The sequence below is a fragment of the Martes martes genome (assembly GCF_963455335.1).
Source record: "Martes martes genome assembly, chromosome: 10".
Taxonomy (NCBI): Eukaryota; Metazoa; Chordata; class Mammalia; order Carnivora; family Mustelidae; genus Martes; species Martes martes.
The window spans coordinates 97,412,590-97,424,891 of NC_137898.1; the positions used below are offsets into that span (position 1 = coordinate 97,412,590).

Sequence of the window (12,302 nt, forward strand, 5' to 3'; positions counted from 1 at the left end):
CTCATCACATCTGGGAGGACCAAAACCTTTTGGGGTGATGAGCACTAATGAATCGAGCAATAAACACACACACCATTTATTATTTGTAGTTCAATACTTTTTTCTTTTAATTCATACTGTACTTCCATGGCTCTAGCTACTTTACATGAAGATCTGGCTGGGAAGCCGTGTATGGTTCTAGGTAATAGCAGGTAAGTTTTCAGACCTTGCGCACAGCGCCAGGCAAAGTACAGTTCTAGATCCAAATACAGATGGCCAGACAACTCAACTGCAGTCGACCGGTGTTCTTTCCCATATATGGCCCCATGCAGGTGCTGGGGGCTGCTCCCTCTGCCTCACCCACTCCACCCATTGTCAGGATTATCCAGGGGCCACTGGGGCCTCTGACTCATCTCTCCCCACCTTGGAGTCTAGGTTGAGTGGGGGTCGGGGGGAAAAGCACCATGGGTTTGGGAAGATGACCTGGTCCATGCAGAGAGTGGTCTGGCCCTAGAGTGCAGGACAGGGAAATGTGGGGAGCCACACTACTGTTGGCAAAAATGGTTGCTTTCATTATGCAATCTCAGCACGTGGCACCCGAGCCCAGGGCCAACTCCCCAGACAGAGCCAGCCGTCTCGCCTGGAGCAGAGGCTGCCATCTTGTTTCCGCAGCGTCTCCCTGTGGGGTGAGAAGCAAGGAGGCCACGGGGCAGAGAGGACAGTACTCTTTACGCTTTCACATGCTGGGTACATCGTCTGGCATCGGCTCCTCTTGGCAGGCAAGGTGCTTCCCGCCAGTGGCCAAGGTTCCAGTCCAGGCTCCCAGGCCTGCTGAGGACCTCAAGTCACACAGAAAACAATGCCCAAGACCCCTGAGCTGTCGCACCCAACACCGAGCCAGGGAGCTGGCTGGGCCCATCACAGCCATGGCTGGAGCAGGAGTGAGGTAACAAGGCTGGGCAGAGAGGTGGGAAGTGGTGCTCTCTACACCTTGTGCAAATTCCTGCTCCACATCAGGGAAGCAGGGGGTGTTAAGAGATGGCCTTCCAGAAAAACGCTCCACTTGGACCCAAAAACGCATCTTCTGGAAGAAAACATAGAGGTGGAGGGAGTGGGGCCAGCCTGCTGGAGATTGGGGGATGAGGGTCAAGGATGTCAAGGGGTGGATGGGATGATTGTCCCACAGCCTAGAGACAAGGGGCGGGGGGAGGAGAGAGTCAGGAAGACAGGTTCTCAAGTTTCCTACTGGAGCGGGCAGGTGAGGTCCAGGGGGTATGGGGAGGGAGATCACAGCCCTGCCACCTGGGGGCCCTAGGGAGGAAGGGGCTCGCTCTGGCTGTCCTGCAGAGCTAAAGCAGCAGCATAGTATGGCACAGAGAACAGCCTTCTGAGACCACAGTCCAGAAACATTCTTCTCCCTGGTCCTTTCTCCAAGACTTCACCCTAGAGATGCTGCCCAGAAATGATTTTAGACATGGTCCAAGCTTGCGTCAGGACAGGGACAGGGAGAGAAGCCATTTCTAGCAAAGCATTCTTCTTGAGGGTTCTTGATCCCTCTCCCCCTTCCCGTAATCCCAGGTTCTTAGGGTCAGTGCTCTATGACAACCCCAGGATTTTAGCCAAAACTTCGCAATTAGTCAAAACCCCAATAAGGTTTGAACTGAGTCAAAAGAGAAGTACTAGGACCAGGAATGACTTCTCTCCAGTGTTTCTTCTAGTGAGGAGGAGGAAGGATGGACAGATGAGAGGCTTCACAGCCTAGAGACAAAAGATGAGCTGATATTAATCCAAGATGGTGCCCTTCTTGCCAATATCCTCCTCCTCCTAGCCTAGAGAGAGTCCCTTCCCAAACTAAGACTAGGCCGACAAAGGAAGACACACCCTCCTAGGTTAACACTGGGAAATACAACACACCTGATCTCCTTCTCCCCACCTCACTAGGCCTCCTTAGTCCTGCTGACTCATAAAGAAGAAAGTTTAACTATCCTGGATTTCCCAGGAACCCTGACACTGCCCTACTACTCATCTACACACCAGGAAGCTCTAGCCCAGAAGGCTTGTTCTCTCCAAGTTTGAGGAAGCCCTACCTTGCCAGTCTCCAACACAGCCTCCAAGACAATGCCCACACTCGAACCTATCTTAGAGATGGTCCAGCTCAACCCCCTTCCCGTTACAAAGGAGGATACAGCACTCAGGTAAGGGAAGTGACTTGAGCAGAGCAGAGCCAGGACTCGGGCCCAGGTCTCCTAACTTAGCCCAGTGCTCTAACAGGGAGCTTCCAAAGCTGCTGATCCTGCTGCCCTTGTCCCAGGGAGGTGAAGCGGGGGAAGAGAGGCGTTGCAGATGGGAGTGGGTTCTCCAAGGCCAATCTTGTTGGTTCCTTCAAGGGAGCTGGAGTGGAAGTACAGACCCTGTAGCTCACCGCCCCCTGGTCAGAGGCTCTGTAGCATCTTTTGAATGCAAGCTCTCAAAGGGGACCCCAGGAATCCTCGCGGAAAGATTCCCACCTGACCAGGGTCCTTACATGAACAAAAACAAAGCACAGGCTGGAAGAAATTACATAAAAGGTGTGGTTCTCATGCTCCCAGGAACAGCTACGAGCCAAGCTGCTGGGCTCGAGCAGCAACGTTACTGATCAGTTTCACTCCCAGACTTAACCTGCAAAGGTGCGCTTCCTTGGACGGGTCACGGAATGTGGGGGGAAGGTTTTGTTCGGGAGTGAATAAAGGTGTTGGGTCTTCTGCTTTGAAAGTTTAAAACAGTATTAGAACAGAGTGCCCACAAGAGATCCATGATTCTTAGGAATGAGGTAGGCCGAGGGACCTTCCCCATGTGTACACAGTGTGGCCCGGGTTCAAACCCCCAGGGTTCCTCAGATATACTAAGCATCTCCCTTCCTGTCAACTACATCCTCCCTGGGATGGCCAAAGAGGTCAAGCAAAAGTGGACGGCTCTGTGCAGCCAAGCCCCCTTACGTCACTTTACTCCCAGCAGAGAAACCACTGGAAGTCACCCCAAAGGTCCCACCATGGGACCATCAACAACTGGGTGATTTAAATAAGTATTAAATGATGTATGGAATAAAGGAGAGCATTTATCACTTTTGCTTTCAAAAGTTTCTGAGAATAATGTTGGCTTCTGGATCCTGCAGCAGGAAAACTGCTAGCAGTCTGCACTGTGCCTCCTCCTTTGGCCCGGGGCCCACAAGCCCTGACCATCACTGGAGTGTCTCCTGATCCAAGTCCTGGACAAGGATGAGGAGTGACCCCCTGACCTGTGGGCACATGTACCCTGCACAGGCATGATTCCAGCCCTGGAATCTCCTTTCCTAGAGAAGGGATATTCATTCCAGCTGATTCTCAGCCTACTCCCCTGAGGCACGTATCCTTTGTCTTCCCATCCTGCCCTTAGGCTGTCAAAAGCTGTCTTTGATTGTCAAAGGGGGATGCTCGGGCCATTCCAACAGAAGACTCGCTTTTCTTTGCGGCTAGGTCAGCAATAAAATCCTCCTTTCCTTTGGCCTCCTATGTCAAGAGGCCCCCCAGGAGAACAAGCAATCTGGAAGAGTCTTCCCAGCCAAACTAGTATGATCTTTTCCCAACTGAGGATCCGAGGGGCTGGCAGAATTCCTCTGATCATTATACAGAGGAAGAGCAGTTAAGTGAATGAAAAATGCTAATCATGCCCAGAAGGCCCCTGCAAGGTCAGATAAATGCACAGGTCCGAGGGAGCCAACTCCCAACTGGCCCTGGGTGACTCACTCTCCTAACCAAAGGTCTTCTTTCTCCTCCTGAGTGGTCTCGTACTTCTCTGGGGCCAGAGGCTAGAGAAGGCTTTGCCTCCTCTGCCCCAACTCCCACTCCCAAGTCTGAGGAACGGGATTTGGAATGGCCTCCACGTGGCGCAGAGGCTCACTCTGGCCTTTTCCTGCACAAATGCAACGCACCTTTGCCAAATGTATTCCTTCCAAAAGCCTAAGTCTCCTACCCTGTGCGGAGTGTCTTCGTTGTCTCCCTTAATCAAAGTCAGTCCTTCCCTTATCATAAAGGATGCTGGCAGCCAAGTGAGCGCTTGGAGATCAGTGCTCACTACTCCCACAGTGTTCTCTGTGAACCTATGATCTGATTGTACAGTGCTAGGGCACTCCCTCCAACCCCGGACGCCCCTAGGACACCCTGACTTGTTCCGGAAATCAAACTGACAGCTCAAAGTGAAGAAATTAGAGCCACAGGCCTGGCTGGCTCATAACCACTCGGAAAGGGGTTTAACGAGATCCAAAATGCTCCATCCTGGCTAATAAACGATGTGCTCTTAGGGCACAGAGAAAAAATAGGGCTTTAGGCACTAAAAAGTGACACTTCACCCAGATCCAGCCTGGGAGAAGACCAGAGAGAAGGGGGAAGGGGGTGGGAAAGTAAGAAATTCCCAGCCCTTATTGGGTCCACACCCTACAGGGGTCAGGGGAAGGCTCGGGGGTGAGGGAGGAGGACACCATCCTGCACATGTGTCCTCGGGAGCCTGCGGCTCAAGGCCCAGTCCCACGGGGGCAGCCTTCCCAGCTTCCCAGCCCTCCGCCTTGCTGGGGGCGCGTGGTCCATAGACAGCGGGGTGAGGGGGATGGGGCGGGGCTCAGGTGGCAGAGTTTAGACTGGGCTCTTGCCCTTGATGCTTCCCGTTCACAAGAGAACACCTGGGGAAGCGTGGGGTAGGGAAGAAAAGATTCTCTTTTATTTTGGAAACAAATCAAGAGGGGATTCGGGAATGAAGCACCTTAAGCCCCTTGAGACTTCGAGACCCCAGGGTCTTCACAGGCATGACTTTGGCTCAACAACATTTCCCTTCTCAGAGCCTGGAACGGCCAGGAGGGGAAGGGCGGGGACGGGGACGGGGGTGGGGGAGGATCAGGGGAGGTCGGTGCTGAGAGGTGGTCCCTGCCCTCCTCGGCCCCTCCGCCGACCAGCATAGGAGGCGGGCCCGCTCCTTCTCCCTGGTACATAGGCATTATCTCTTTTTAAAATCTGTATATAATATATATATATTTATATTCTGTATATATATATATTTATATATATCTATTTATACGGTCTATGTACACGTATTGCACGGGCCTCTCGCAGCCCCCCCTGCTCCTGCCTTGTCAGTGATAGCGGTTCCTCTTCTCTTCACTTTCTGACGTGTAGTCTCGGGACCTGATGCCGTTCTGGAGATTGATGAGCGAGTCCTTCATCTGGAAGACAGGGAAGCCCACCCGGCCCGGGGTTGGTGCCCTCAGTGGGCTTCTCCACCACGCCCACCAAGGGCGGGTCCCCTAGCGCAACATCGAGTTCAAGGGAGCTGGGCCCCTAAGACAAGGGGGATTCTCCTAGGATGCTGCCTCCAGCAGAAAGGGGACAGCTGGGGGCACCTGGGTGGCTCAGTGGGTTAAAGCCTCTGCCTTCGGCTCAGGTCATGATCCCAGGGTCCTGGGATCGAGCCCCGCATCGGCCTCTCTGCTCAGCGGGGAGCCTGCTTCTCCCTCTCTGTCTGCCTGCGGCTCTGCCTACTTGTGATCTCTGTCTGTCAAATAAATAGATAAAATCTTAAAAAAAAAAAAAAAAAGAAAGGGGACAGCCGATCTAGCACTGGAACCCCTGGGGTGAGGTTCCCTGTGTCTTAATGATTTGTGGCCCCTGTGTTGCTCAATTAAGAATTCTCTCTCTCTCTCTCTGTCTCTCGGGGCGCCTGGGTGGCTCAGTTGTTAAGCATCTGCCTTTGGCTCAGGCCATGATCCCAAGGCCCTGGGATCAAGCCCCACATCAGGCTCCCTGCTCAGCAGGAAGCCTGCTTCTCCCTCTCTCTGTGCTGCTCCCCCTGCTTATGTTCCCTGTCTCTCTCTCTGTTAAATAAATGAACAAAATCTTTAGGGAGAAAAAAAAGAATTCTCTCTCTCTCTCAGGGTGCCTGGGTGGCTCAGTGGGTTAAGAGTCTGCCTTCAGCTCAGGTCATGATCCCAGGGTCCTGGAATCGAGTCCCATATAGGGCTCCCTGCTCAGTGGGGAGTCTGATTCTCTCTCTACCCTTCCCGCCTGCTTGTGATCTCTCTCTCTCACTCAGTAAAATCTTGGGGAAAAAAAATTCTCTCTTTTAAAAAAGGAAAAAATTTCTCAAAGCATTCCACTGCTCTAAGAAGCCCCCTTCTACTCATTCCAGGTGGTTTCCCCATCAAACCTGAAGGCCATACACTCCCATCTTTGTGCATTTCGCCGCCTTATTTTCCCAGCCCGGGGCTCTTGTCTCTCTTGCCTATTCCAATCTTACCCATCGTAAGGCCCAGAACAAGTCTAAACGTTCTCTAGCTCACCATCCTTTCTTTTTCCTGGCCGCTCGTAAACCACGTGTGGGGACTGCACACTAGGGTCATCTGTAATCATTTTGTTTCATGTGTGGTAGACAGCAACAGACACCTTGGGTGCCAAGCAGAGACCCGACAACCGAGCAGGCTTCTAGCTGTACCCACATCATGAATTAACCTTAATTGAATTTCTTAACCTCCGCGAAGGAACAGGCACACTAACGCTGTCAGGTCACGGCCAGGAGTCTAAATGGGGCAGAGTCCTAGCAGCAGAATCCTGATGGGTCTGTCATACCACAACACGTTTACATACCACCTTGACCTAAGCTGCCCTGGGACAACACGGCTAACATTTCATGGGCACATGGCTATGGATTTTGAGATCCTCTGTCCCTCTGCTTAATCTACAGTTTTCTTCTACTCTCTGGTTCTACTATATACCCTTTGCTCCGTAGGGATGCTCCAAAGGGGTCTGTTATTAATCTTCCTGAAGTTACTTTTAAAGAGAATGAAACGGGCACCTGGCGGGGGGGCTCAGTCTGTTAAGCATCAGCTTTCGGCTTAGGGCACGATCTTGGGGTCCTGGGATCAAGTCCTAGAGTGGGGATCAAGTCCCCGCTGAGCAGGAAGTCTGTTTCTCCCTCCCCTGCTCCCCCTGCTTGAGCTCACTCTCTTGCTCTAATAAATAAATAAATATCTTTAAAAAAGTAAAATAAAATAAAGGGAATGAAACAAAACACCTATCCTAACGCTCATAGAGTTGAGTCCTCCACACTATACCTCTGACCGCCCCATGCTCCAACATAAGGGGCCCCATCCTGACACCGGATTCTGGAGTTGTAAGAGAACCTGGTCATTCAGTCCAACTGCCTCCTACTTCATTCATAAGTTTCTTATCTGACACCACCTGGTCAACCCTTGGGCTTGTTTCATATCACTTCCGGTGATAGAATCTCGAGCCTTCAAAATAGCCCATTCCATTCTTGACGAGCTTGTCAGTGATCTGTTTTTATTTGATTACTCGAAGCTCCCTTTCCCTGTAACTTCTAGCCCCTGGGGTCTCACAAGCATTCAATCTATCCTTCTACCTGCTGGACCTCTAGGTCTGAAGCCTATCCTGTTTTCCTCGCCCCATCCTTCCTTCTCCTAAGTGTATCTTTAATTCGATCAACTTTTCTTGGTATCACAGGGCTCCTAAGCCCCCTGCAATGCCATTTACCCCTTTTGTTAAAAAAAAAACAAAAAAATTCATGGCTCCAAAGCTAAACATGTTATTCTAGAACACATTAAATTGGATCCTGATAGCCACATTAAAATGATCTCTCCTTGATTTACAGCTAAAACCATGCTACGAAGGGGAATAAGATTTAATATTAATGAGGGCCTCCCCCGCGCCCTCAAATCCCAGCAGCAATTACATGAAGTTACAATTGTAATTCCCATTTTATAAAGGAAGAAACTGTGAAGTCACTAATATTAAATCCCTTGCTCCAGGTCACAAAACCAGTCCGTGGCAAGGTTGGGATTCCATCTCAAGTCTGGCCGACCACCAAACATAAAGAACTCCTTAGGGACAGAAATCTTAATGGACCAGGACAAATTTTTCGTCTCCTATCTTCTTAATTCTCTTGGAAGGCAAAGGTAGCCTCTTGCTGTCTTGGCAACTACAAAGGGTTCTGTCTAAGATGTTAACTTCTTCTGAGGGAAGGAAGAGACGCTCCCCCCTTTGATGAAACTAAACTTGGTTGATTTTGCGCCAGGAGGATTTTCTTTTCTTTCTTTTTTTTTTTAGATTTTATTTATTTATTTGAGAGAGAGACAGTGAGAGAGATCATGAGCGAGGAGAAGGTGAGAGGGAGAAGCAGACCCCCCGTGGAGTTGGGAGCCCGATGCGGAACTCGATCCCAGGACTCCGGGATCATGACCTGAGCCGAAGGCAGTCGCTTAACCACAGAGCCACCCAGGCGCCCCCAGGAGGATTTTCTTAAAGAGATGAACGAACACAGTTTTTGGAAGGAACACAGGCACCTACACTAGAAGATGTCACGAAGAGATGACGCATTACTAACACCATCTTCCCAGACTACCTGTGCACCTGACAGGTGTGACGTGTTGGGGGTTGTGTGCTGGTGTGTGTGTGTTGAGGGCGGGGTGGGGGGCATACAGCAAAAGGAACTAGAAACATATGCCTTCTGGGAAGACAAATCTCTGTGAAAGGAGGTTCTCCCCTTTCAATGCCTGTCAGATGGCCACGAGTGACCAAGGGGGGAAAAAAATAAAGGAGTTCTTGGGTCTAACCTATAGCTTTCTTGCTGCAAATTTCATTGTTATCGCTTGGGGAGAACACCTGTGTTTCCAACAACCCATTCCAGGATGACTTTAAAATCTGAACAGTGGATGGCCCAGGGGAAGAATGAGCAGGAGGGTGAGGTCTGGTGGGTGGGTGGGGACGGGGACAGGGAGATCTCCCAGAGCACAGGGAAGCAGCTCATCTTCAGAAGATGAGGGCAAGTGGAGAAGGCGGGGACATCTCACCTGGTCAAGAAGCATCACCGAGGATTTGATGATCTCTCTCCATTTTTGGAGCTCTGTATCGTGGTACTTTTGTTGGGACTCCAAGAGCTGGGCCCATTCTGTCTGAGACTGGGGTAACCTGTGGGGCAGAAGAAGGGGCACCCCGGCAGCTGGAGTTATGCTCAGTGGACTGTCCTGTGCTCCCAGACCCCTAAAGGACAGAGAGTCACATCAGACTGCTTTGTCCTCTGCTCAGTGCCCCCAGCTCCGCTGTGCCCCAGGTCAGAAGCAGGCTAAAGCTACAGGGACAGTTTTCAGAGCCCACTTATGGGCTCATCCCAAAGGGTTACCCACTGGCCAAGGGCAGCGGGGCCGTCCCACGGAGACCAGGTGGCAGGAGCGGGGGCACGGTACCAGGTGGGGTGGAGGTGGTGGCCCCATGGAAGAGGCAAGGATTACCTTTCTTGGAGTCTCAGACCCTGCCAGGCGGTGAGGGTCTGGGTGGTGTATTCCAACATCCAGAGTTTGTAGAAGAGCATTATGTTAAGGACGACCAGCAGCACCAGACTGGGGAGGAGACAAAGGGGACAAAGGCGACAGGCATGAGATGTAATCTGAGAGTGCACGCAACCTTGACAAGCCAGGGATCACCCCCCCACCCCTCCAGAGGCAGCTGCTGTCCTTGACCATTGGTCACCTGAAGCATGGCAGTGAGGGAGGGAGGAGGAAGGATGCAGCGAGGGGGAGAGGGAGAGAGAGCGGCACTCTCATCTGGAGGGGCCGGGACACAGCAGGAGCGCCCATGGAGGGGCACGCGGCCAAGGCATTGGGAAAGAGACACACACAGGAGCCCCCTGGACCCAGGGTGCCTGGGGGAAGAGGTAAGATGGAGAGGAAAAGAGATGAAGGGTAAACGGAGCAATCAGAGAGCCAGTACCTGAAACAGATCCTAATGGGAGCAAGGAGGAAAAATGGGGAGGAGGCAGAGGTTAGAACAGGCCAGTGCTGAGATGGGGAGGGCTGCACTGTAACCAAGCCAGACAGCAAGTGAGTCTCGGGGGAAGAAACACTGGAAGCGAGGACACGAGGACGAGGAGACCCAGCAAGCAAGGAGCAAGAGACAGCAGCTGCAAACAGATCTTAGTAGGTCAAGGGTGACACGCGGAGGCAAGTCCTCCGACCCAGCGAACCCGACACACGACAGAAGGGCGAGGCTGTGGACTATCGGCCAGATCTGCCCAACAGGGGTTAGCACGATGTCCTACAGCACGTCTCGTCCTCATGCCTGCCCGGACCTGTGGGGGTCACGAGGCTGCCCAGGCTGGGCTAGCACTGCTCAGAGACAGGAGATGGTAAGGATGACCCTGGGGGCACAGAGGGCCGCCCAGAGATGGGGGAGCCTCAGGGGCTGCCAAAAGATCATTTTAGGACCCAAGTTCATGGCAGAGAGATGATTTGCAGAGCAAAGGGATCTAGAGACACAGAGAACTGGGTACAGTGCTGGTGCAATGTTTCAGGGTTCTGAAATTCTGATGAAGTTCCCTAGCGTCTCTGAACCCCCTTCTTAACTACCCCGCTGGGGCTGCACTGTGCGTGGGCTGAAGGAGTGGACGGAAAGCTCCCTGCACACAGGAGCCCCCCGTGACGGCCGGTTTTATCATGAAAGGGGTATAAGGACATTTAGGGACACACACAAGAAAAGGGAGACAGAAAAGGACCAACAAAGAACATCTTATGCTGTGCCTTCGACCTTTCAATGTGTGTATGTGTGTGTTTGTGTGTGTGTGTGTGTGTGAGAGAGAGAGAGAGAGAGAGAGAGAGAGAGAAGAGAGCGAGACTGCGCTCTTCTCTGTGCTTCCAGCACTACAGAAGCGGATACTCCTGGAGCTGGCAGCTTCCAGTCCCTGACCCTCTCCAGGGCTCTGTGCCTTCTCCAGAACAATCTCTAAATTTCACGCTGACTTGCAATGACACTGCCTCTAACTGTACCCGCACGCGCCAGAGGACCTGAACGCCCGCCTCTTTGGCGTGGGCTGCGTATATCCTACCTCCTGCGTTTAGGTCTGTGTGTACAATCCTGCCTGCACTCCGGGGAGGTCCACAGACACCCCTGCAAGCGGTCTGAGGAGAGAGCCTCTGGTCCACACAGGGGAAGGCGGGCAGAGCCGCTTCGGGGCCCGCCGGACACAGGACGGCCCGTTCCACCCACACTGTCGGCAGATTTGCAGCCCGGACCCTCTAAGTGTTGAATGATGAAGCCCATGATCTTAACCTAACAGAGCCCCGCAGTCAGCTAACGCCATGCGATCCCACTGACTCGGGAGAGAAGGCCTCCTTCAGGAAGTCTGCACACGCAGTAAGTCTGAGCAGGTTCTGCTCAGACAGAACCCACCTGAGGTTCGAGTTTTCGATCTACCAAACCCAACGGAAGAGACCTGGCAGCACGAATCCCCTCAAATGGATGTTGTTGAACAGGAGTCTTACTGGTTTCAAAGCTGTCTTTGTGTCTATGTGACTTTTTAAGAGACCTTGGCTCCCCAGGCCACGGGCGGAAGAAATCTCCACCTACGTTTGTTACACGCGCAGTCAGGTGAGAAGAGAGCCCGCCTCATGTTCCTCATGCCCCCGCATGGTGCCCACGCCTCATCTGTGGCCCTGATTTCTTCTCACACTCGGCGCTGTCTTCGGATGGTCTCATTCTCACCCGGGGCTCTCACGCTACTGCTAACTAAATCAGCATCCATGAAGCCATATGCTTCTCCGCCTCGCCGAGGTCCACATCAGCAAGTGCTGTCCCCTCCCCCTGGATTCCCACTGCAACTCGGGACACAGCTGGAGCCGAGGTCCACATCAGCAAGTGCTGTCCCCTCCCCTTGGATTCCCACTGCAACTCGGGACACAGCTGGAGCCCAGAGCGTCTTCTTGAACAGCTCTGCGCCCTGACCCGGGTTTCTGTGAACGACACAACCATCTCCAGGCGCCCACCGCAGTCCTCCCTCTTCTTCTGCTACCCAACCAGATGGCTAACGGGTCCTCCGTCCCCTCCTTGAGGGACAGTCATGCTCACCTACGCCGCTGCCCCTTACTTGGACCAGCCTGCCTGCTTCCAGCCCTTTCTTCTCTAGGCCTCTCCCTACAGGCAGGCAGAGGGACTTAAAACAACACCACCACTTGATCTTAGCCAAAAGGCTCTGAAGCGATAAAACAACACAGAAAGCCAATCCTGTCACATTCCAGGGCTTCCTGATGGGTTTGGCTGTGCCTCTGCTTCTGCCTCTCTGAAAACGAGTTATGGGGGCCTGACGGAGTAGGGAGAGGGTGTCACAGAAGAGACACCCAGAGACAGGCCAGTCCCCAGTGCAGAGCAGGCAGGACCCCCATCTGGGCAGCTCCCATGTCACACCTGCCTGTGCCCCCCCATGCTCACAGCACACCCCCATCTCCAGGGAAGGCGGTGGGGCGGGGGTGGTCCGGCAGC

At 52.8% G+C, this 12,302-nt stretch overlaps 1 protein-coding gene across 2 annotated transcripts in view; it reads right to left on the reverse strand.

Annotated features, from left to right (window-relative positions):
* Positions 1-4,974: 4,974 nt before the first annotated feature.
* GRAMD1B (GRAM domain containing 1B) overlaps positions 4,975-12,302 on the reverse strand; it is a 41,286-nt gene continuing 33,958 nt past the window's right edge. For both annotated transcript variants that reach the window (XM_080814917.1, XM_080814918.1), the window contains 3 exons: positions 9,284-9,391; positions 8,846-8,963; positions 4,975-5,206 (listed from right to left, as the gene is read on the reverse strand). In XM_080814917.1, coding sequence (XP_080671043.1) covers positions 5,117-5,206; positions 8,846-8,963; positions 9,284-9,391 — 316 coding nt within the window. In that variant the 3' untranslated portion in view covers positions 4,975-5,116. The remainder of the gene's footprint in view (positions 5,207-8,845; positions 8,964-9,283; positions 9,392-12,302) is intronic.